At 43.8% G+C, this 25,318-nt stretch overlaps 1 protein-coding gene across 2 annotated transcripts in view; it reads right to left on the minus strand.

The window, feature by feature from the left end:
• The window catches only part of RGS6 (regulator of G protein signaling 6), a 292,282-nt gene that overhangs the window by 63,860 nt on the left and 203,104 nt on the right, over positions 1 to 25,318 (minus strand). For both annotated transcript variants that reach the window (XM_066631615.1, XM_066631606.1), the window contains exons 4-12: positions 23,615 to 23,665; positions 22,691 to 22,797; positions 22,263 to 22,314; positions 16,598 to 16,662; positions 13,364 to 13,440; positions 8,805 to 8,886; positions 4,436 to 4,510; positions 1,860 to 1,958; positions 674 to 735 (exon numbers count right to left, since the gene is read on the minus strand). In XM_066631615.1, the coding sequence (XP_066487712.1) occupies positions 674 to 735; positions 1,860 to 1,958; positions 4,436 to 4,510; positions 8,805 to 8,886; positions 13,364 to 13,440; positions 16,598 to 16,662; positions 22,263 to 22,314; positions 22,691 to 22,797; positions 23,615 to 23,665 (670 nt within the window). The remainder of the gene's footprint in view (positions 1 to 673; positions 736 to 1,859; positions 1,959 to 4,435; positions 4,511 to 8,804; positions 8,887 to 13,363; positions 13,441 to 16,597; positions 16,663 to 22,262; positions 22,315 to 22,690; positions 22,798 to 23,614; positions 23,666 to 25,318) is intronic.

The following is a 25,318-nucleotide window of genomic DNA, read 5'->3' on the forward strand; positions in this document are numbered from 1 at the left end:
CAATACACAGGTCTGGAAGAATAAAAACATCTTAAAACTGCTATTCTAAAAGGTTCAATGGCATAGAACTGGCAGGCTTTCCTCAGGAGTAAATCTCAGGAGGATGGTGGCCAGAACCAAGAAGGTACTAAATTCAGTTCCCACAAACTGTGGAAATGTTACCATGGACTCACTAATCCATGGGGATCCAGTTTGCCACCTCGCTCGCTGTTTGTGGGCTGTCATCAGCTATCCACGGTATTCAGGTCTTCAAAGCACTCGCGGCCATCCTGAAGCTATTCAAGGACAGCATTTAAAGGTCCCTATGCCTTCTGAAGGCGCATTCAGAATGCTAGCAGAGAGACCGCAGCAGAGACCTTCAGAATGGTGTCAACAAGTAGCGCGGATCCCTTTAAAATGGCTGTGGGAAGTTTCCAAATGGTGCAGAAAGCTTCTCTACTGGCATGTTGAAGTTTGCCATGACCATTTTAAAGCACGCCGCTGGCAGGTGCCGTTTTGAAGGTCTCTGCTGCATTCAGACTTGCCTAAGGCTACCTACTGAGTTTGTATCAGACACAAGACTGAAACTGGGAAAGTCCTGATTTGAAGTTCAGCCTCTTAGCCATTGTGCTACATCAGCAGTCAAGAAAAGCAATATGACATGGTTCAAATGTAAATCAGTAGGCTTACTTACCTTTCTGCTACTTTAGACATTTTTAGACAGTGTCTGTCTATCTGCACATTCAGAAATGTTATCTGATGAAAAGAAAATGAAAATACTCATTAACAGCATAGTAAACAGGCAGCACATGCTGGTTATTAGTTACATGCTTCCGAACAACTCACAACAAAGGGGATTTACACACAGAACAGAGTGCACTGGTTTGGGTCCTTAGTGATAGCAATGCAAGAGCTACAACCATTTTCCTTGTTTTGTTTTTCTGTCTTAATATATATATTATACTAATGTGTTCATGATTATTATGCATTAGAATTAATTTTATTCAAGTACAGGTGGAATTTTATTATCTACAGGTGTTCCATTCCCAGACCCCTCCATGGGCACCAAAAACCACGAATTTCATTATCCATGGTGCCACTGGAGCCACTGGACTCTGAATGCAACCAGAACCTTGCTTCAGTCAAATCTGGAGCTCTGAGCCACAGAGAGGCCATGTGTGACCTCTCTGAGGCTCAGAATGCCACCCAGAGCCATTTTTTCAGCAATTTACAGTTTTCAGCAAAAACCAGAAGTCACCCAAAAACATGTCTGGGCAGCATTACAGAAAGGATTGATACACAGGTCTGGAAGAATAAAAACATCTTAACTGCTCTTCTAAAAGGTTCAGTGGCATAGAACTGGCAGGCTTTCCTCAGGAGTAAATCTCAGGAGGACGGGTGGCATTCTGGGTACGTGGCCTCTTCAAGATTTAGAAAACCTCCCAGATGCGACCAGAACAAGGTTCCAGCTGCATCTGGGACATATTCAGTGGTGCAATGTGTGGGTTTGGAACCCATGGTTAGTCAAAACCACAGGTTCCAAATCTGCAGATAAAGAGGCACCACCTGCATTAATGTTAGTAACTATGGCCACAATCCTAACCCACTTTCCAGCACTGACATAAGGGCAATGCAGATTCGAGGTAAGGGAACAAACATTGCCTTACCTTGAGGAGGCCTCCGTGACTGCCCCACAACTGCAGGATGCAGCAGATGCCCCACTGGCACAGCTATGCCAGTGCTGGAAAGTGGGTTAGGATTGCACCCTAAGATTACTATTTATTTTAAATCAATTTAAAATAACATGAAAATAGAAATCATACGGAATATGAACATATTCATCAAAAGCAACAGCTGTAATTTTCAAGAATATTTCTCACTTGTTTTCGGACATCTTCCTTTGTTGTTTTTCGAACGGGTTGGGAAGGCATATGTACAGGACTTTGGGACTGACAATCTTCTGTAACCCCATATACTGACTGTACCAAAATAGACAAAAATATTATCAGCGTACTGTTATTATAGTACATGAGAGATGAGAGTACAGTTACAAACCCTGGCATCATTTGCTATGAGTGTTAGAGTGAAACACATTCATTTCTTGTGACCCAAGAAATCTTCTTTTTCTCCTTTCCCTCTGTTTTGTCCCCCCTGCCTTCATCTGTAAGCATTTCAGAGCAGAGACCTGTTTGATTCTGATTTATGTTACTAAATACAACTCCATAGTAGAAGTGTGGAACTACTGTATAAATAATTGCTAAATAACCATAATACAATACTGGTATGTGCCGCATAACAACCTTTCGGTCAAGAATGGACCACATATATGACCGCGGCCACCGGGGGTATTCAGAATGACAAAAATATCTGAGGTCTTTGTCAAACCACTTAAGCAATGGTCAGTTCCCAAACTGTGGGTAGGGAAAATTGAACACTGGCTAAAGTATAGCTTTTATTTAAACCCAGAATTTAAATAAGAGCTCTGCCTGCAAACCAATTTGCAGAAGAGATTTTTCTGCTGCAAGGCATTCTGGGAAATTACTGTTACGTGAAAATCCCCTTTTTCCTTAGTTGTGATTTTATAACTGGTTACATTACTAAAACTTCATGCAGGCCACACTTCTCCCAGCACACTTTTCCAAAAAACTCTGGTCAAGTCACAGGCTCATGGTTACAAAATTCACATATAGGAAGAAGTCTGGCATAGTAAATCTTTGTTTAAGCGTCTCCTATCCATTGTATTGTTTTAACCCAATCACTGTTTGCAAAAGTGTCTCCTAACTCAATCACTGCTTAAGTACCGTATGCAAAATTGAACTGCCTTCCTGGGTTGCCCAAGTTCCCCCAGCTAGGAAGCCAGCCATTAGACCCCACTGAATTTTGCTGATAAGGGACATCCTGACTCTTTCAACCCAGCTCAGCTCTGTTGCAAAAAAAACACCCCCTTTTTAAAGAGAGGGTTTCGCCATATGCTCTCTCTCTGGCTCCCCCCTTCCAAGGACCAACACATCTGTGTTGTGTCAGAGGGTCCTCTTCCCAGGACTCTCTCCCCCCATCCAACTGCTCTACAGACAGGTAACTATCTTGCGTCTGGAACTCTTTCCCTTCTCCCCCTTCTCTCCCCATCTTTAGTTAGCAACTGGGTTTGGCAGACCAGGGACCCCTAAAATCCTTCCCTACAACTTTTCCTTTTTCTAATTTCCTTGGATGCACCAAATACTCTCCACACGCAACCACCATGAAAGCTAGGTACACTGGATTCAAGTACTAGGACCAAGAAACATATACTTACTCATTTTTCCATGTGCATTATGTTTACCTTTGTGCTTTTGTAATATAATCTTTTATTAAAAGTTATCTTTCAGTCTCCTCTTTAAGCAAAAGGGAATTTCTCTGCATTACGCTGTCTTGTTATCCAGCCTGCAATCCTGAGGTTCCAGTAAGGGTAGTGTACTAATTGCCCTAAACAAAACAGCCCTTTTGGTAACATTACCTGGCTGTCACAAGGCATTCTGGGGAGCTACACCGGCCGCTCTACATAGTTCAGACAATGACAAATGTGTCTAACATCGAGTTTCGCAGAACGTATCCCACTATTAAGCAACCCATATCTTTGCAAAGGTGGGTATTGTTTTCTATTCACTTTATTGAGGTTGAGAAATTGTGTGAACCAGATCTCCATTCAAAGAACTCTTGGTGTGGGATACTGGGCGTGATGGAGGGGAGAAGGTCCACCCAGCTCTACCATGCAAAGAGCAATGCTGCTGAAAACGGGTGTATGAAAGGGCTTAAATTCCACTAACAGGAATGGGAATCAATGGCAAATAATAAACAGTTTCAATCTAAAGACTACTGTCTGCATGTCAATTCTATTTCTACAAAGACCAAAAGAGGAAAAAAAATCATACACCTAATGAAAGCTCAAGTTTTGAAAAATGAAATAAAATCTAATAACCACTGTAGAGTTGCCAAGGTTATAAAGATTTACGTATTTGTGAAGCCTAAGTTTGTGATGGGAAATGGACGGGAAATATACCAGGAAATTAGAATGTCTGGTTCCAATTCAAATCCTCCTAACCATGCAACTAAACATTTATTGAAAATACAGGGTGACCCAAAAGTAGGTGGACAGTAGGTGGTATAAATGTTATCATTTACTGTCCACCTACTTTTGGGTCACCCTGTATTAAGAAACTACATTAAGCTCAAAAGTATAGTAAGAGAAAAATAAATTTGCTGTCAGTCACATGGCACATAAACAATTGTGAAAAATATTTACCTATTCTGAGGCATGGGGAGTTGTTATTCTCCATTATTGTTGGTACAAAATGGACCAAGACAGATATTATGGACCACAGTACTGTACATGATCAGAACATCCCAGGGAACCCTTTAAAATTAAAATGTGATAGGTAGGATATAGTTTAGGAATTAACTTGGGGGCAGGGAGTCTTGCCTTTTTGACCCTCTGTGGATTTTTCATACGGCGACACTTTCTGATGTCCATCTCTGTTGTGTTCACACAGCCTGGCTGAGAAAGATACATTTATAAAGATTACCTGTTGTGTTTAATTTTCATGCCACCTCTGCTTCCTTAAAAAACAATCATTTCAAAAACTGAACTGTGCAGCTAGAATTGCTATCCTTTGCTAAAATGCTATTAGAACAACAGTTGGGAATTCTCTTAAAATTGCAAGAAGTTGGCAACCTGTTGGGCCCAATCCAACTCAGGTTTGTCACAACACAAGTGAATTATTACAAATTGCTACTGGCATTGATCCTCTCTGCGTGGTGGAAAAACTGGCCACCCCTTTCCCCCTCTCTGTGCAAGTGATGTAACGTACAAACAGCTGCTGTAGGCCATGGTACAGAACAGTGGCGTAGCTAATGATTGTGCAGCTCGGTGCCAAGCTCAAAATGATGCCCTGGAAGTGGTCACAACCGGAAGTAACATCATACCCAGGCTTTTAAAAAAGTGAAAATCAGGGAAAAAGTCACCTCCTCCCCCCAGCAGATCGCCACCCATTTGCTCTGCCACCAGTAGCATAGCTAAGGCATCTATCTGCTACCTTGGGTCAAAGAAGATTTTGTAGGCCCCCCCCCATGACAAAATCAAATTTAATTAATCAAGCAAATAAATAAAAAGTGTGCAGTGGTGAAGGGGCATGGTTATTCTTCCCCGATAAATATAAGAGAAGTGCCACTTGAAAAAGTGTCTCTTTACCCATTTAGCTGGGGTAACTGTATTATAATACATGGGAATGAGAGCTGACTCATATTAACATTTTATTGGTTCCATGCTGTATCATAACAACATCTCATTGGCTCTCAGAACAATCAGTCACATAGATCAGTTTTGAGTTAGGGAGATCCACTTTTGGTTCCATGAGGCAGTTGTGTTTTCATTTTCTGGTTAATTGACCATACCTTTTGACAGAATACAGATATTCCAATGTGGTTTGTCTCATTGCATTCTGCATTAAATTACTTTTCCAATGATTTATAACAGGGGTGTCAAACTTGTTTCATACGAGAGCCAATGATCAATGACACCTATGATCTATTACATGATGGTATTATTTGTACCTACCAAGGTTTTCACAATTTTGGCCAGAATGGTCAAGCTCAGCTTGTTGCCCGGTGCAACCTTTAGATATAGGCTGATGGGTTCTGAGCTGTCTGTGACAGATCAGGAGAGAGATCTTGGGGTGGTGGTGGTGGACAGGTCGATGAAAGTGTCGACCCAATGTGCGGCGGCAGTGAAGAAGGCCAATTCTATGCTTGGGATCATTAGGAAGGGTATTGAGAACAAAACGGCTAATATTATAATGCCGTTGTACAAATCTATGGTAAGGCCACACCTGGAGTATTGTGTCCAGTTCTGGTCGCCGCATCTCAAAAAAGACATAGTGGAAATGGAAAAGGTGCAAAAGAGCGCGACTAAGATGATTACGGGGCTGGGGCACCTTCCTTATGAGGAAAGGCTACGGCGTTTGGGCCTCTTCAGCCTAGAAAAGAGACGCCTGAGGGGGGACATGATTGAGACATACAAAATTATGCAGGGGATGGACAGAGTGGATAGGGAGATGCTCTTTGCACTCTCACATAATACCAGAACCAGGGGACATCCACTAAAATTGAGTGTTGGGCGGGTTAGGACAGACAAAAGAAAATATTTCTTTACTCAGCGTGTGGTCGGTCTGTGGAACTCCTTGCCACAGGATGTGGTGCTGGCGTCTAGCCTAGACGCCTTTAAAAGGGGACTGGACAAGTTTCTGGAGGAAAAATCCATTATGGGGTACAAGCCATGATGTGTATGCGCAACCTCCTGATTTTAGGAATGGGTTAAGTCAGAATGCCAGATGTAGGGGAGGGCACCAGGATGAGGTCTCTTGTTATCTGGTGTGCTCCCTGGGGCATTTGGTGGGCCGCTGTGAGATACAGGAAGCTGGACTAGATGGGCCTATGGCCTGATCCAGTGGGGCTGTTCTTATGTTCTTAACTGCTACCCTTGCATCTCCTTAGCTACTCCACTGGTAGAAAAGCTATGATCATTTCTCCCCTATTTCTGAGGTGGAGAAATGATGCCCTTTTAGGGCAGATAACTACAGGCTTCCACCCATATCTGAAGAACCAGTATACACTATCCATGCCCATTACTTTCAGTTTTCTTTATCAACTTTCTTTCAGTTTTCTTTATTAACAAGCAAACTTGTTTCTTGGTTTCACAGATGTTACAAGAGGAAAGCGGCAGGCAGCTTGCACACTAGGGGGTCACAGTCAGAATCTAATAGGAACCAGAGACTATTCTGCATCCTGTTAGCGTTCGCTTAGTCTCCTCATGCAGGCTTTCTATAGCAACTGTAAAAATAGGAAGCACAACCGCTTTTTAAATGAAGAAAATGGAAAGCACTGGGGATGGGGGGCACAGAGCATTGCACCTATACGGTTCTCCTGTAACCCCAGGGGGAACTGCAATGGATCCCCCTCAGATATGGGGGCATGCCTGTATTTATTTATTTGATTTTCTCTTTAAATTCCTTAATGAACCTTGTTTTTGTTGAAAAAAACAATGTAAATATTCTTAATAAGAATGCTGCTGTAGGGTCTCCATGCAACAAAAGCCTTACTGAAGAACTTCCAGCCTGTACTTTACATCATGTGCAAGACATCTGGGAAGAGGCATGCTCATTGCACCTTGCAGAGGGGAACAGTGCTGCTAGCCATTGATGAACAAAAAGGATTAAAAGACATTGGCTTAAATGGAATTTAGAGGCAGTCGGACTACAGTAAACAGTGCTTGCGCTGCACCTTCACTTGCTACCTCAAGAAGCAGCCAGACTGAACTGGCCAGTGGTCTATTTTTAATTGAGCCACAGAATTCTAATGGATTGATCCAGGGGTGTCCAAACTTTTTGGCAGGAGGGCCACATCATCCCTCTGACACTGTGTCGGCAGCAGGGGAAAAAAAGAATTAATTGACATTTAAAATTTGAATAAATTTACAAAAGTTTACATAAATGAATATATTAAAGATGAACTTATATGAATGAAAAAAGGTTTTGCAATAGCTCAAGGCCTATAAAAGGCCTTGCACAAAGCAAGGCTGGCCATTCCTTTGCTGCCGCTAGTGCATCACAGACATGAAACAGCAAGCAGTGGAGGGAACGAGAGGTCAAACTGCTGAGAGCAGTTGTGTTGGGCCAGTGCAGGCTCCAACAAATTTACGGAGGACCACAGGCTCATTGGAGACTAGGGGCTCCTTAAGGGCCCGCACTGGGAGTCCTCAAGGGCCGCAAGTGGCCCCAGGGCCGGGGTTTGGGCACCCCTGGATTAATCCATTGTATCAATCAATCAATTAATACTGCAGTCCTACTTTTCCCCCTACAGGCCAGCTTTAACATCTGCGAAAGCTACAGAGCGTGTAGTTGGGAGTAGACTGAAGCCAGAAGCAATAGCTGTGCTACTGCATGCAAACTAAATATCAGCCTATACTGATTTAATGCCTAAGTTTGTAATATTCGCATCTAAGCCGTTACCAGTAATGCACACTCTTAAGAAATTCAGGTGCGTCAATCATTTCCTTTCAAAAGAAAACGGAACAACTTGGTCATGTACTTTTCAAATGCCATTTCCAAGCCTTCTGGAGTTCTAGCATTTTCTTGCTGTGCTCACTTCTGACAAGTAATTAAAATGTTTCTGGGTTTATTAACCCCTCCCCCCAAAAAAAATTGTTAAGAAAAAGTAATTGCACAGGGGTAAGAATGATATGGGCTCTGACCGGTTATGCTCCCTGAATTCTTTTCTCGACAGGAGATTTTAAGTGTAGTTTGAATCGAAAAGAAGACAGAAACATAACTCAAAACATATTTATTTAAAATATTTATACCCAATCATTTCAGATAAATTCTTGCAGGCAGACAAATAATCAAATAAAATAATCAAAATTGTAATAAACAGAAGACTGAAACAGCAGCTGATTAAAGAGCACCAACTAAAACCAGTAATTTAAAGCTTTCTGAAAAAAAAAGGTTTTCATTGCTTCTTAAAAACAGGAAGGGTAGGGGCTTGTTGGATATCCCCAGGGAGGGAATTCCAAACTTATATTCCTGTACCGCAACAGGAAAATCTCTAAGGATCAAGATTTCCACTTCACTACTGGGGCAGGAATCATAGTAGGATAAATTTGGGGGGGGGGGGGAAATTCAATACAAATTTAGTTGTTCTTCAGTGATTTTATGTGAAAACCCCACCCATGTCCAGAATGAAGAAACCCCCGACTGCAAATCTCCCTGCAAAACAGCAAACAAATAAATGAATCTCACCACTGGTCTATGGACATCCCAGAAGGCTCTTTCTTGACTGTCCAAAATTTTCCTTTCTGTTTTATCTTTTTTTCTGTCAATTCTGAAACAAAACAATTCAAGGTCACAAGTCTGAAGCAAACCAATTTGAGAAATCAGACTAACAACTCCCAGTTTGGGATTCTGGCTGATGGAAACCTCAGAAAATACCCCACCTGACACCCTGATTGCTGCTGCTGGCAATCAGCTGAGACAAAAGGATGAACCTATGGCATGACCTATGGCAAAGATGAACCTGCGGCATGACCCAACTGTAAGGCAGTCTTGCATCTTCTCAGTTACTACATTTCCTCTTAGACATTCTTAAATCATAACTTGAAATTGTTCATTAGAAGTGAGCAAGAATTTACTGGGGGCAAAATGCAGCCTGCCTTGGAAGCAGAGGTGGCCAAACTTGCTTAATGTTAAGACCCACATATGATAAACGTAAAAAGATCTTTGAGAGCCGCAATATTTAAGAAGTATTTAAATTCTTAAATATATTTACTCATATATTTGCTTATATTTTAATCAGTGGACTCTCAGTTTATACCTAGTAAAGAATTATAAAGCTCATGCAACATACTTTGAAGAGCCACACACGTAGTGCCAAGTCTTAGGAGCTGCAGGGCAAAAGCAAAACATTTTTGTGCCTCCCCCACAGGCGCCCTACTCACCAGGATGAGTGGCAGGGGTGAGGCGCCAGGCAGTGGTCTCACCACCAACTGCTTCTGGGGGAGCTGATTTCAAGACCTGGGGCGGTTGGTTGGTTGGCAACCTTCAGTCTCAAAAGACTATGGTATAAGACTACAGCACCTGGTATTCCCAGGTGGTCTCCCATCCAAGTACTAACCAGGCCTGACCCTGCTTAGCTTCCAAGATCAGACAAGATCAGGAATGTGCAGCTGATTTCAAGACTTGGGGCGGACAGGCAGTCCAGCGGCAGTACTTCACTCTCTGCACCCTTCTCACGATGCTTTGGTATGGAAGATTCCATCCCAGAGAATCAGCTACTGAACGAGGTGCTGGATGTGGGCGCTGCCAAGTGCGGTCAAACTGCCCTAAGGTAGACTCTGCGTCAAAGAGCCACATGCATCTTGCAAGCTGCAGTTTGGACACCCCTGCTCTAGAGTAACATGGGGGAATTGCAGACAGCAGCTAAGTTGGGGCAAGCGTCACAAAATGTAATGTCCTAAATTGGCTTTGATAGCAGATAGCAGCTGACACGGGCAACATCAAGGGGATGTATGATGGTATCAAGCAGGCCCTAGGTCCAACACAGAAGAAAACTGCCCCTCTGAAGTCTGCCACAGGCGAGGTCATCCAGGATCGGGCGCAGCAGATGGAACGCTGGGTGCAGCACTACTCTGAGCTATATTCCAGAGAAAATGTAGTCACCGAAGAAGCACTGAACAACATTGAGTGCCTGCCTGTGCTGGAAGAGCTTGACAGTGAACCAACCCTAGAAGAACTTCACGTGGCCCTGGACTCCCTTGCCTTTGGCAAGGCACCTGGAAAAGACAGCATCCCTGCTGAAGTCCTAAAATGCTGCAAAGAGATCATCGTCACTGAGCTGCATGAAATCCTCTGTCTCTGCTGGAGAGAAGGTGGAGTACCTCAAGACATGAGGGATGCAAACATCATCACGCTGTACAAGAACAAAGGTGACAGGGGTGACTGCAACAACTACCGCGGCATCTCTCTCCTTAGCGTTGTAGGAAAGCTGTTTGCCCGAGTTGTACTAAAGAGGCTCCAGGTACTTGCAGAGAGCGTCTATCCAGAATCGCAGTGTGGATTCCGAGCCAACAGGTCCACCACTGATATGGTATTCTCCCTTAGACAACTGCAGGAGAAATGCAGGGAACAACGACAGCCACTCTTTATAGCCTTCATAGATCTCACAAAGGCTTTCGACCTGGTCAGCAGAGACGGCCTCTTCAAGATTCTCCCCAAGATTGGATGTCCACCCAGGCTCCTCAGCATCATCAGATCCTTCCACAAGGACATGAAGGGCACTGTTGTCTTCGATGGCTCCACATCAGACCCTTTTGACATCCGAAGCGGAGTGAAGCAGGGCTGTGTTCTTGCACCAACCTTGTTTGGGATTTTCTTCGCTGTCCTGCTGAAGCAGGCCTTTGGAACTGCAACAGAAGGCATCTATCTCCGAACCAGATCAGATGGAAAGCTCTTCAACCTCTCCAGACTGAGAGCAAAATCCAAAGTCCAGCTGAAATGTCTGCGTGACTTCCTCTTTGCCGACGATGCAGCTGTCACTACCCACTCTGCCAAAGATCTCCAGCAGCTCATGGATCGTTTTAGCAAGGCCTGCCAAGATTTTGGACTGACAATCAGCCTGAAGAAAACACAGGTCATGGTTCAGGATGTGGATTCACCTCCCTGCATTACAATCTCTGAGCATGAACTGGAGGTTGTCCATGACTTTGTGTACCTTGGCTCAACGATCTCCGACACTCATTCTCTCGATACCGAGCTAAACAAGCGCATCGGTAAAGCAGCTACCACGCTTTCCAGACTCACAAAGAGAGTCTGGTCCAACAAGAAGCTGACGGAACATACCAAGATCCAGGTCTACAGAGCTTGCGTCCTGAGTACACTTCTGTACTGCAGCGAGTCATGGACTCTTCGCTCACAACAGGAGAGGAAATTGAGCGCTTTCCACATGCGCTGCCTCCGACGCATCCTCGGCATCACCTGGCAGGACAAAGTTCCAAACAACACAGTCCTGGAACGAGCTGGAATCCCTAGCATGTATTCACTGCTGAAACAGAGACGCCTGCGTTGGCTTGGTCATGTCGTGAGAATGGATGATGGCCGGATCCCAAAGGATCTCCTCTATGGAGAACTCGTGCAAGGAAAGCGCCCTACAGGTAGACCACAGCTGCGATACAAGGACATCTGCAAGAGGGATCTGAAGGCCTTAGGGATGGACCTCAACAAGTGGGAAACCCTGGCCTCTGAGCGGCCCGCTTGGAGGCAGGCTGTGCAGCATGGCCTTTCCCAGTTTGAAGAGACACTTTGCCAACAGTCTGAGGCTAAGAGGCAAAGAAGGAAGGCCCATAGCCAGGGAGACAGACCAGGGACAGACTGCACTTGCTCCCGGTGTGGAAGGGATTGTCACTCCCGGATTGGCCTTTTCAGCCACACTAGACGCTGTGCCAGAACTACCTTTCAGAGCGCGATACCATAATCTTTCGAGACTGAAGGTTGCCAATACAATACAAATTGGCTTTGTTAGAGCTCCGGCACATCTGTGATAGAAATCAAATGCACCCCTTCTTGCAAACTAAGTTTTCATGCGCCGAAAAGGCTAGCAACTGCTGGAATGCAGAGTAAGTAATGACATGATGATCACAATGGTTTCACCTTAGTACTTCATATTAGGCACGAAATCTAACAGCAGCAAGAGTGTAATGATGAACACCCACATTTATCACTGTGGTTGACACTGATTAATGTGGCTCATTTAATGTTGCTGGAGGCTTTGGGAATGCCCGACAGATGGCGGTAGAAATCATGTCATAAAATCAAATGAAATTTAAACGGTTTCCCATGTTAGTCTGCTGCTATGGACAGGAGTAGGTTGCTTTATTTCGTTAACATCACAGCATTTCTATGTGCCATAGCCAGATCCCAACCCCCTCTTTCAGCGCAATCCTTTGCATGTTTACATAGAAGCAAGCCCCATGGTGTTCAGTGAGGCTTACTCCTAGGTAAATGTGCACAGAATTTCAGTTTTAATCCCTTTGACTTGTGTTGTACCTTCAAGGGAGGTCAGGGACAATCCTGTTTTCCTCTGGAGGGGCAAGCAAGGATCATGCCAGTGATTGCACTAGACTGCAAAAAGTGATTCCCTCCCCCCTCCAAACTTGATATCTAAGGGCTTCTTTGGCTCAAGCCTGGAAAGGCTGAAACTCTTCTGGGAAGCGAATTTGCTCCAAGTGACTCTGCAGAAAACTGCCCAAATGGGTATCCCAACCTTTTCCTCCATAACTGGAGCTTATCTGGGCAATGGCTCACAGAGAGGCTCCCTATAAAGGGAAAGGATTATAGAATCATAGAATTCAAGTCCATCTAATCCAACTCCTACTTGAGTCAGGAAAACTATGGAGCTCATCTTCAATGAAAATTGTCAATTATTATTATTCAGTATATTGATATGCAATAGGCCCTTGGTATCCATGGGGGATCCATCCCAGGACCCCCAGTAGATACTAAATCCATGGATAATTAAATCTGCAGGGGATGGGATGTGCCACAATAACTTACCTGGGTGCCATGCCTGACCCTCCAGAGGTTGTGCATGGCTTCCTGACCTCCTCAGAAGGCAACCCAGATGTGCCCAGAAGTCATTTCTGGATTGCACTAGCCGCCTCCAGAGGTGTTCAGAGGCCCTCCAGGCACAGATGTCCAAATCCGTGGATACCCAGCCCAAGGATAAGGAGGGCCCACTGTACCGCTTTTCAACATTAACACATTCCCTTCCTAAAAAATTCACTCAGTATTGCATTGAAAATACCTACTTCACTTGTGCTTCTGCTTGCATAAAGATGAACTCCCACTTTCTTGCAAAAGCTCTCTGCAGTCTTGCTAAGTTCTCCTAACGAGAAAAAAATAAGGAGAACCACCAGTTATAGCAATCGTTTGTCTGCTTTTGTTTATCACATCAGCTACGTAAACCTAAAAATCTGGAGAGACCAAAGCAGTGGTAAGGATGAATCCTGCATTCAGCATATGAGTAACAGAACAGCAGACCTAGAGATACAACAGGGTATAAAATCAGTTTTTTACATTAATGGTGCGCACACACACACACACACACACACACACACACACCGCTTTTAAGTCCTTCCTCCATCTCCTGCCTGTTAGTGAGGTATGACTGGTGGGAATGGGCGACAGGGACTCCTTGCAGTAGCAGAGTCAAAGGGGGGCAGAGTTGTAAGTTCCACACAGCTCTGAAACTTGCTGAGTAAGCTGCCCCTTGCTCTCGGAGCCTGCTCAGGGGATGTAAGCAACACAGTCGCCATTGCGTTGCTTTTGCTTCTCGAAATGGTCCTGAGAGTGGGGGGGGGGAGCTTACATGGCAAATTTTGGAGCTGTGTGGGACTTACAGCTCTGCCTCCCTCTGGCTTTACTACTGACTCCTTGATAGTGGTGCCCAGATTGTGAAATCCTTTCTCCTGGGAGACCCAAATGGCCCAGACATTGGAGTCTCTTTAATGCTTAGTAAAAACCTATTTATTCTGGCTAGCATTTGACTTATAACTTGCTGTTGTTGCTTTTAGCTTTCTTGTCCTGTTCATGTTAGTCTGTTCCTTTTCAATTGCCTTCACTGCTATGCTGTACCTTTTTAAAAATGCCTTGTTTTAAATGATATCGTAAACTGTTTGTGAGCCACCCTGGTGACCTCTAAGGGAATGAGTGAAAGAATGAATGAATGATTCCCTTGTTTCATTTAACACAATATTTGAGAATGCTTTGGCATCATTGGCATTCCTGTGGTACTGATGCCAGTCTGCAGGTGCATGGCATCTATGCCTATAGTACAATTCCACCCAAAATGAAAAACTTCTATAGTCACATTAATTTTAATAGGAGAGATGTGTGTGCTCAACGGCCCTACAGGGGCCAAAAAGTGCTTCACTTTGGGTTAATTGTGCACCCATTATGTATTGATTATCTGCATCTATCTGTGGCTTTCTTTTCCTATACATTAGCGAAGTCATTGAATATGCTCCAGAAATGCCACATCAATTAACAGGTTCACTATCTCATCCAATGTGATTTGTTGACTTGTGTAGATAAACCATATCTAACTCAGCCACCAAAATGGGCCAATTAAGGAACTCAGTCAAGGGCCAAATCTATCATGTGCCCAAAGGCACACACTGAATGCTGCTGGACAACTTCACCTTAAAAAGGCATTGATTCACATGCAGAAGAGAGAATGGGGAAACAAACTTGTAAGCACAGAAATGAAGACTGAGAAACTGAGATAACAGTCAAGGAAAGCAATGCAGAAATAGAGACATACACCCCGCAATAAAACGTTCAATGCTTTCTTTGCACCCATAGGAACTACATCCCACTTTAAAAAGTAGCCTCCCCTGTCTAAATGGGAGTCTTGATTAAATTCACAAACCATTCCTGTCTTTAATTAACTGGGCAAGGGTAGAATGCTTGTGTGATTGCCCATCATGTGAGCTGCGTGCTTGAAGAAAATGAAAGATGATCTAATTGTCTGGCATTGTCTGATGATTACTGCTCTCAGTAGGCCCCGGAGTACAGTATTTAGTGCCAGGCCTTCTCTGCATGTATACCTGAGCATAACGCTGAATAGACCTTTTGTTGCTTCATAAAGAACCATTTTATCCAGTACAATCGACAAGCTGATACAGAGCAAAGATTTATAACTGAATTTATAAATAATGAAGGTGGAAATGCGTGGGAGTGAAAACACTGGGGGGAAAATTACAATACAGGGTGTGAAGATTTTTATATACCATAGCTGGTGACTAGAATCAACTGGTAATCCTGCAGGGGTCAAAAGAATGGACCCCATAGTATCTCCATAGTAAGTTAAGCTGAATTTTGACATATGCTAGAATAAAAATCCACTGAAGGTGATGAGGATTGCAACAGTATAAGAGCTTGTGTTTTTTCAGCCTTTTTGAAGTTACCTGCTCAGATTATTTCCTTGGGTACATTATTCCAAAGCTCAGATGTGGATTTTTTAGTACCACTATCTCAGTCCTAAAGCAAGTTAATAAGGCAGTCTACCTTGGCAAGGCAAGGCACTGGAAGTCTCAAATCAGTGACTCTGGCAGTAAGTCCCAAGCCATGACCAGTGGTGTAGCTATAGATGCAAAGCACTAAGTTTTCAGGTAGACTCACTGCAGCCTTCAATGGGCCTCGCCCCTTTGGAGCCATTTCAGGAGGGGGAACTGCCTGGAATGGCTCCAAAGGGGAGGGGAGGGGCCCCTTGCATGCTGCAGAGAGGCTCCCTACAAAATTTAGTGTTTTGCACCCCCTACAGCAACACCACCGGCCATCATGATAATTCACAGAGAGAAAATCTGCCTGTTTAAGCTTTGCTGCTTCACACAACTCCAGTTCATTCTGGCATTTATCCCAACAAATGCGTATTTGTTATTTCCTGCTCCTCCTGAGCAGGAGGTCTGGCTCAGTTGGTAGAGCTGCCACCTTGTATGCCTGAAGATCTGAGGCTGCCAGTTCGAAACAACCGGAAGTACCCAAGAACTGACGATATACTGATGATATACTGATATACTGACCATCCGTGGCAGAGAGGAGTTGCCGTCAAGTGGAGCGTGGGAGGCGAAGGGCCAGAGAGAGGCCAGACCAGGAAGGAATCCAGCTGGAGTTCTATGAAAGACTAGAACTATTCAATTGTCAAAATCCCTACGGGGGTTTAGAACAGGCTGCCTATGTAAACCGCCTTGGATTAAAGTCTGAGGAGAGATTTGACAACCAAAGAAAGGCGGTATATAAATACCTGTATAAATATAAATAAATATATTTCTGAAGTATTTTAATTTCACTGACGGTTCTGTCAGTGGTTTATGTTGCCCATACAAGAAACTACTTCACAGCTGTAATTTTCAAAACACAAGCAACAGCAACAACTAGAAAAGCACAAAGTGCTGGCCCAGTCTACTACACAGAGAAAAGAAATTCAGTTTAGAGGAGGTTATTGCAGTTTGACTTTGGAACTGTAAAATCAGTCTACCTACGGCTTCATAATCTGCTAGCTCCAGCCTAGCTTTGTTCTGCATGGTCCTCTTGCACAGGTAGATAGCTAGAAATAGAAAAACAAGGAAAAGCACAATTAAGGGAAGCTATGTAACTGCTGTGTAAAAACAACTCACTCTGCTGCTGTGTATTTATGATTCAAATACAGGTGTGCGTCCCTTAGTGACCTACCGGCTTATGCCAGGATCGCATATGCAACAACCACGTGTCGTCATGTGGTCATCAGGTGCACACACCCCCAACCTCCAAATGCTCCCCTCACCTCCGGAGGGTTATCTGAGCCTCCCAGAGGCAGTGCATGTGCGGGTTCTGCCTCTGCAAGGTTCAGACTGAGAGAAATTGCACCTCTCACTTCCTCTGTGAAACTGGAAGTCCCGAAGGGTTCAGAATGCGTCAAGAGCCGCTTGACAACAGGGATCACAGTCCCGATAACTGGCACATGACTGTACAACCAAAATCAGACATGATGGCTCAGAAGTTAAAAATGTCAAATCAGTGGCATCACTAGGGGTTGCGCCACCCGGTGAGGGAGGCCAGTGCATCAGCCCCATGATGGACCTCCTCCCATACAGTGGGCAGGGCAATGACCTGCCTGGACTGTGGGCATGATGATGCTCCATTACCCCACCCTTGCTGATTTTTTTGTTTTTTGGCTATAACCTTTGATAGAATAGAGATATTTCAATGTAGTTTGTTCCATTGTATTTTGCATGAAAATACACATCAGATGATATATACCATGGTGGTGTTATTCAAAAATACCAACATTTAAAAATTTTTGGCTAGTTGTGGTGTAAACTCCATGCCCATCACCTTATGCAGCTTGCACCCCCTAGCGACGCCACTGTGTCAAATCACATTTTTCTGTGGAGAGGACAGAGTTATCTCCAGATTGGACTCTGACCAAGAGAACAGGATTTCTCTAACCGTGAAAAGGCTGCTTTTGTGCAGGATCAAATCTTTCTCAATGTGATGCACCTATATTGCCTGACTGCCAGGGGCTTTGTAACTGTGGAGAAGGTAATATACGACCCAAGTCCGCCATGAGGGAATTTCCACCACTGGAAACATGTAGTGGGAAGCAACTACTTCTGGGTAGCAGGGAGGGACTATATTTGTAGAACGGCCTAGGCACATGTTACATTCTCCATGCAAATTTAATTCAGTAAAAAGGTCAGAATACATCGCATGCAGGAACATTTCTACAGTAAGAATGACCCATTTGGGATGGTTTTATGTGATTGTGTTCTGGCTATGAATATTTCCCTAATGGGAGAAGGTGGCCAAGAGGCTATTTGGTAGCCCAGATTGGTAGCCAGATTTGGTAGCTCAGTAAACAGCTTGCACTCTTTACTGACTGGCTAGATCTTTGCAGGCATAACTCAGCAGAAACAGCTAGCCAATGAACACATGGTCCTAAAAAGTGGACATGGGCTTTCTTTCATGTCTGAAACAATGTCTTGCAGGAAGAAAAAAGGCATTAGACATTTAACAGACTTTTCTTTATTTCAGAAGTTGGTGCTTCCCACAAAGCTTGACAAGAAGTAAAAGAAAAATAATCTCTTGATTGGCTGATCTGACACCACCAGCTTCAGAGGTGAGCTGAATATCAAATAGGACTTTGAAAAGTCATGTCCGAGTATCGCATCAAATATCGCCTCTCATTTGAACCTGCCACCACGAGAATATGTGCTGATTGTACTCATTGTTCTAATCCAGTTTTGATCATTCTGTTTCAAATAATTTTTCTAGGAAGGAATGGGATGTGCATTTCAGAGGTGCCTTATAAAGACAGTCAATGAAATAGATCTTGTGACATAATTTATTTTTTATGCATTATTTATTTTATAAATAGGAAGATAACCATGTTTTGTAGCCACTGTTATTTTCTTTTTACATTTGAAATGATGATAGCCTTGCTCAGGACATTCACATCTGAGGTGGATCTTGAACCCAAGTCTCTCACACCTAAATACAAAACTGAACTACTATCATAGCTTCCGTTCTTGGTTCTTGACAGTGGTTCCTCCCATCGTGCACAGTTGGAAGGTTGGGTTACTGACCGATATGATACTAGTGTCTAAAATTTGCATTTCAGGCATTCATGAACATACAGTCATTTCTATCAACAGTTTCATCTGGAAGTGAAGTTTACAGAGAACATTTAAGTGATATCTGTTCTTTCCATGGTCTTATATGATTGAGGGCCCAATCCAGAAGTGGAGATGGATCGGCGCATGTCCTTTGCGCTGGCCCAACTGTATCACAAAAGTGCCGTAAAGAGAGCAGGGAAGCCGGTGCATGGATGTGCACTGGCCTCTGGAAGCTGACCAAAGCCCCATTGGGCTGGCACAAAGGTAAGCCCACAGTGGCTGAGTCAGGTTGGCGTGTGGGTCAGGGGGAGCATGGAAAAGAGGCATTTAAGGGTGGGCAGAGGGCAGGCGGCTTGTGGGCCCACGGGCGAGCGGCAGATGACTAGGGGGTGGGGCCACTATTAAGGTCCCAGCTTTATTCTGGCTTTATTTGGTTGTCTGTGTTTGTGGCCTCATTATGACTAAATGAGCAGCTAGAACTGTAAGACAAACATTGATAACAACAATGCACAACAGATTTTTTTTTTGGCCTATGAAGATGAGCCTAGGAAACATAATACTAACCCCAGAACAATATATTTTTTTTTTTTCAAGTTGTAGGTAGCAAATGGGCACAAACAAGTATTCTGACAATATGCTGGCAACAAAGATCCATTTTCAAAACTTGGTTCTTTATTAAATTTTGCAGATTCCCCCAATTCCCCAGTGTGCAACATACTGCACACTGTTATGAGAATGCCAACTTCCATATGACTTGCCCCACTCCCCAAAACAGCAATCCTATATACACTTATCCAGGAGTAAGTCTCATTAAACACAATGGGACTTCTGAGTACGCATGAATGGGATTGCACTGTAAGATCATTTGAAAGGTGCATCTTGCTGCATGTACATCTTTGTAGTTAGACTAGAATGATAAAGTAGCAGGATCTTTTTTGTGGTGGTACCTCTTGTGAAGCTCTCGCTCAGGTGAGGTCTGTCAACTTCAGACTCCATGGTTTTTACAGAATCTGAAAATGCTTTTATTTTACTAGGCTTGACAGGCTGATTTTATTCGCTGTTGCTGTCATTTCTGCTGCTTTGGCTGCTGACTGCTTAACATGCTTGTATGTTTCTCATGTTGATTCAGGCAATTATTGCGTTTTAGTATATATTGCTTATTTAATTGTGAGCTGCCTCCCGTGGATTTTGGGAAAATGGCAGGATATCCATTTTAAAATTAAATTTAGAAAATGGCACAACCTAGTCCAAGTTAAGTGCCATAATGTCCATTGATTTTTTAATGAGGGTAAAGAACATCGCATACATAAATACCTCTGACTAGAATCAATGGAACTGAAAAGTGCCTAAATGCCTCGATTATGCCCTTAATAAATTGATTATTTCTTACATGGGGAAGGCAGGCATTAATTTATCATTATCATAGTTTTTTTATTGGTTAGGGCAATTTAATAATGGTTCAATAAGAGATTAAAAATGATTAAGGATTGTGACTACCATGATGATTGCACTTCTATCAGTGATTACAAATCTCACATTGTGTGGCGAACTTCAGTGATTACAAATCCCACAGACATATATAAACATCGTGTGGTGAAATGAAGGGAGAAAGAAAAGGGTTTTTGTGGTCATAAATTGCTTTGATCAACCCATAAAAGAAACACTTCCAAAAGCCCTTATTTTATGTGCACAGAAATACTCATTTCCTTTGCCAATACCACAGCTGAATGGAAAAATTGATTTTATCATTTCAGCACAAGAAGAGTGTAGCTGTAGAAGACAGCAACAATAAATAGAGACAGCTAAAGATAACAATGCTCACATATTCCCTTTATGCATTAGTACTCAGCTGTTGAGACGTTTAATAGAGAATACTGCAGTTTATTAGCTCATAAAACACTGTTATTTCTTTTCCAATGCCAGACACCAGCCGCTAATATAAGCTTATCACTCCTCTTTTTTATGATGCATATCACTGAAACTCCATCTTCATTTACTATTGTTAGGGAATTTCTAATTTCAGGTAGGTACCAGTTTATCGATTAACCTGACTATATACGACTCCCCAGACTATATCATCAATTATTGTACAACAGACCACAGAGCCTGACCTTTACACAAAAAGAATCTTAATGTTCTCAAGATGGCAATACTCCTGGAACAATATTTTCTTTAGTGGATTAGGAGAAAGGTGAGTGGAGGGTGGGGAGGAGGTGTAGCAGGGGAAGGAGAGGGGCGGGAGGGGACAAGACTGGCAGAGCTCAGCTCTACCAGATCCTGAGCCCTGTGTTGGATCATGCGGTCTGACACAGGACTTTCCGATTCTGTGGTGGCTCAAGAGCCGCAGCAGAATCAAGTAGCCCCATTGCAGGGCTACTTCCTTAACTCGGGGGAAGGGGACAAAATGCACAACTCGGCAGCCCCCCACACCAGGCGGCTCATGAATGGGGTACCTGGCAGATATGCGGAAATAAGGTGGCATTTTGCACTGTTCTGTCTACAGTTGTCCAAACACACACAGAAGAAACTGTGCAAAAGAGAGGCCCTGACAATTATGTGTACGACATTTTGTGTGTTGTGCAAAGTGTTACTCAAGCCAAGTCAGGATTCCGCTCAGATTCCTGTGTGCAAGAAGAACCTTTATCACTTCTGCATGTACAGGTGGAAAAACAGCAACTTAGAATATAACTCTTTGAAGACAGAACATCCATTCACACACACACACACACACACACACACACACACACACACACTGCTTTGAGAAACTTGTTTCTCACACACGGAACAGAAATGAAAAGTAGAACAGCACATCCATAAGCAGTTGTGGACCTCCCATTATGTTCTATGGGGCAAATGCCTTGGGTGCGGGCCTTTAGGACCCTGCGGAAGCCTCTCTGAGGCTCCTGATGGGGTCAGAAACTGTGCTTCTGGTTTCCCGAAACCACAGTTTATAGCATCAGGGAACCTCAGAAAGGCTTTCCCAATGCAGCCTTGGGTCACGTGAGGCTCCATGAGCCTCAGGTGAGTAAGGGGGTGGGGCGGATTTGCACATGGGGGCGGCAACAGCCTATGGAGGGCGCCATCGTGGACCTTTGCCCCAGGACGCAGGGCTGGGGAGGTCCGTCACTGTCCATATGGCCAACTGAAGTGGTCACTACAGGCAGCAAGCTGGTAGAGGGCTCCCGTTCTCTGTCTGCCAACCTGCCTCTGCTGCTGCTCTTCCTCTTTCCATTCCCGGGATTGGAAAAGGAAGAGGAAGATGGAGAGGAAGAGCAGGAGAGTGCTGAGCTAGTACAGTGGAGTCTGGCAGAGTCTGGCACGCCATTACGTAAATGGAGCAACATTTGGCATCCACCTCAGGTGTCAGGAGATCCTGAGCTGGACTGACAAGAGTGATTCATCATTAAATGTAACCACATTACAACATATAATCAATTCAATGTACATAAAAACCAACACAATATCATGCCCACTTCATTAGCAGATTAGCAATCAAAATATTATTTCTTTTAGAACACACAACGGTAAAAGCTGACCCACTCCAAATTCTCACCATAGTCTGTGTTTTCCGGTTCCCAACAATTTGAAGGCCAAAAGTATGGAGCCTGAAAAACAGTAAATTACATTCAGGGTACAGAAGATGATGATGATTCTCATGTTTTTAGCTTGTCGTGTATTGCTTTTTACTTGTCACCATCTACGGTTTTTCAGAATTATTATATTACTTGCTGAGCTGGTTTTAAATGATTGTGACTGCAATCCTAACCAACTTTCCAGCACTGACATAAGGGCAAAGCAACTCCGAGGTAAGGGAACAAACACTGCCTTACCTTGAGGAGGCCTCCATGATTGCCCCACAACTGCTGGATGCCAAAACATTTGAAACGGAAACATTTGAGAACTGCTGCGTTAGAGCAAGAGCACCTTCGAATTCAGAAGGCTACTTGGCCCTTCTGTAATTCAAGCAAACAATTTTCTTACCTGAAAGCGATAGAAAGTCCCATCATCCTTCAAGGTAAGTACATGATCCGAGATTGGAAAAATATACCCCTGTGCTGCTATGAGACTTCCCAAGTGTATTGCTTCAGCTGTGTGTATATATATATATATAAAAAAGAAGAAGAAGTATGTCAAACACGCATTACAGAAATCGTCAGCTTCCAAGACTAGCATGGCAGGACCTTGCAGGTTGACTGGATGATCCCCAGCCACGATACAAGTGGCAAGCTCGAGGAACAGGATGATTTGAGGATGGCATTGCTTTGTGTTCCTCTACCAACCAGTTTCAGTGATCGTGAGGGCACCCCTTCATTACCCACCCTTCTTATTGTTCTGGTTGGATATCAAACACTATCTCATGTCCATATAATATTGCACTTGTATAACTTTGCCTGAATGAAATGTTTATATTCAACTATTTTAAAAACCTTCATTTTAAAATTTGCACCTATCATGGTGCTTACGATTTTCCCCGATGCTCCAGAAAGCGTGGAAGGTTGAAATTAAGGCAGTCACCTTAATTTCCATGCCACGTAAAGAGAGAAGCCTTGGTACAGTCTTGCATATTGGGCTGAATTTAAAGTTAGACTCCACATAGCACAGTTTGCCTCGGTCTTTCAGCTTGGGAATGGGCTGGAGTGGGAGGCATCCAGACAGAAATTCAACAGGGAAAGCTTCCCCAAACACTTGCTAGAGATACACTTGATGGATGTCTGCCTGGTACATTCCCGCAAGGCACTGTGGTTCTCCAAAATGCTAAGTACTAATATAATAAATGTCCAGGAAGAAATTCTAAGGATTAGCATCCACAATCACCTGTCACATTTTTGCAGCATGTGATATTAGAAGCCATGTACAAAACAAAGCCCAAAGTGTGCATTCCTTGGAGTTGGATGAGCAAATTACCTGGGTCCTCCACAGTGAGATTCTTCATGAGCCACTGAACTATATCAGCTCCTACAGAAACAGAAAATTAAAAAGTATTACATTATACTTTTACATGTATTATACATAACATAATATTAAGAAAGGATTGAATTGAGCAATCGATACCACCAGTGGCACATGAAAAGTGGGGATACAATCAGTCACTGGTGTACCTAGGGAGGTCAAGAGGGAAAAATAGCCCAGGACACCATGCCTGCAGATGTGCCACCACCATCCTTGCCCCCTGCCCCCCATTTCTTCAAAGTGAAAGAAGCTACAGCACTACCAGCTGCTTTTGCTTTTATAAAATGTGATTCTGTGCCAATCCGATGGCCGCCCCCTTCTTCCCCTTTAAAAAAGAGGGGAAGAAGGAGGAAAAAGGGGTGGCCCAGAGTGGCATAGAATTGCACTGATAGTGGCTGCAAGCTTGTAGTGATTCCATATTCCACGCTGCTCTGGTCCTCCCCCTCCTGCGAGCTCACAGCCACTATCAGCACAGTTCTGGAAATACAGATGTGCCCCCTTATCCGCGGGGGTTCTGTCCTGGAACCCCCCGCGGATACCTGAAACCATGGATACAGGTGAAAACCAGTCGCTGTGATTCCAAAGGGGCTGCCCCCTCTCCTGAAGTTGCTTTTTTTTTTAAGCTTTAGAGCTCAGTTTGAGCTCAGCAGAGGCTGGGGATAGACATCCCCAGCCACTGCTGAACTCAGAGGCCCCTACGGAGGCGATGTGCCCAAGAATTTGTTTTCAGGACCAGAACCAAACTTGGAATCGCTTCACCCCAAAACTCTTTTCTGGCTACCCCCCTTGCCCCAAGTTTTTTTTGTTACAGCAGCCTCCTTTAGGAAAACTCCCATTGTTTTAATAACAGCAACCATAAAGAGGCTTCTTTGTTTAAGAAGTCAGAAATGGGAGTCAGAAACCCCAATGTTGAAAACCCAGAGGTCTTCCAGTGCATTCTGCTCCACCTTCCACTCACCCTTTTCTACAGGGCTGCCTGTATCTTGGGAACAGAAGGATTAGATGACAATTCGGTCAAAAGGCAATTTCTGATCAATAGCCTCTACAGTAGGAATGTGGGATTCAAGAGCAATTCCACCCTCTTTCATCAAGCGCTCTAGTGAACAGGGCTTCAACTCTGCATCACAGTGGGCAGGTTAGGTGTCTTGGCTGATGTACCTCAACAGTGCCAGAATTAGAGCCACTTTCTTTGTGCAGACTTGATGTGCCTTGCCCTGGTGTTGCTGAGTTCCATTCTCTCATCCTCTTTTCTGAAAGCCGTTAGTTTCTATCTACAGTGTTTGTGGCGGGGGGGGGGGAGAAAAATACAAGGGTGCCTTTCTCCTCCCACAGGAACTGGTTCAGGTTCCTTCATGTTTAGGGCCACAGCCACCAAGGTACTTAGGAAAAAGTACTTAGGTACCTTCCAAAACAATGTGGAGGTTTTGAGAATTGCAAAGCTTTGTCAAAAATAAGCACACAAACACAGGGGAAGATCGGTCTTCTCCTGGGCCATTTTTAAAAGGCCAAAGGATTCCCAAGAGCTGCCAAGGGAAGAGAACATATTTTTACAGTGACTCCCCAGCTTCCTCAAGCCTGACAGATTACCTTTCTGCTGACTTTGCCAGACCATTAATTATCACCTGCCAAAAATGATTACTTACCCTTAGGATAATGACA

Source organism: Tiliqua scincoides, chromosome 1 (genome assembly GCF_035046505.1).
Source record: "Tiliqua scincoides isolate rTilSci1 chromosome 1, rTilSci1.hap2, whole genome shotgun sequence".
Lineage (NCBI taxonomy): Eukaryota > Metazoa > Chordata > Lepidosauria > Squamata > Scincidae > Tiliqua > Tiliqua scincoides.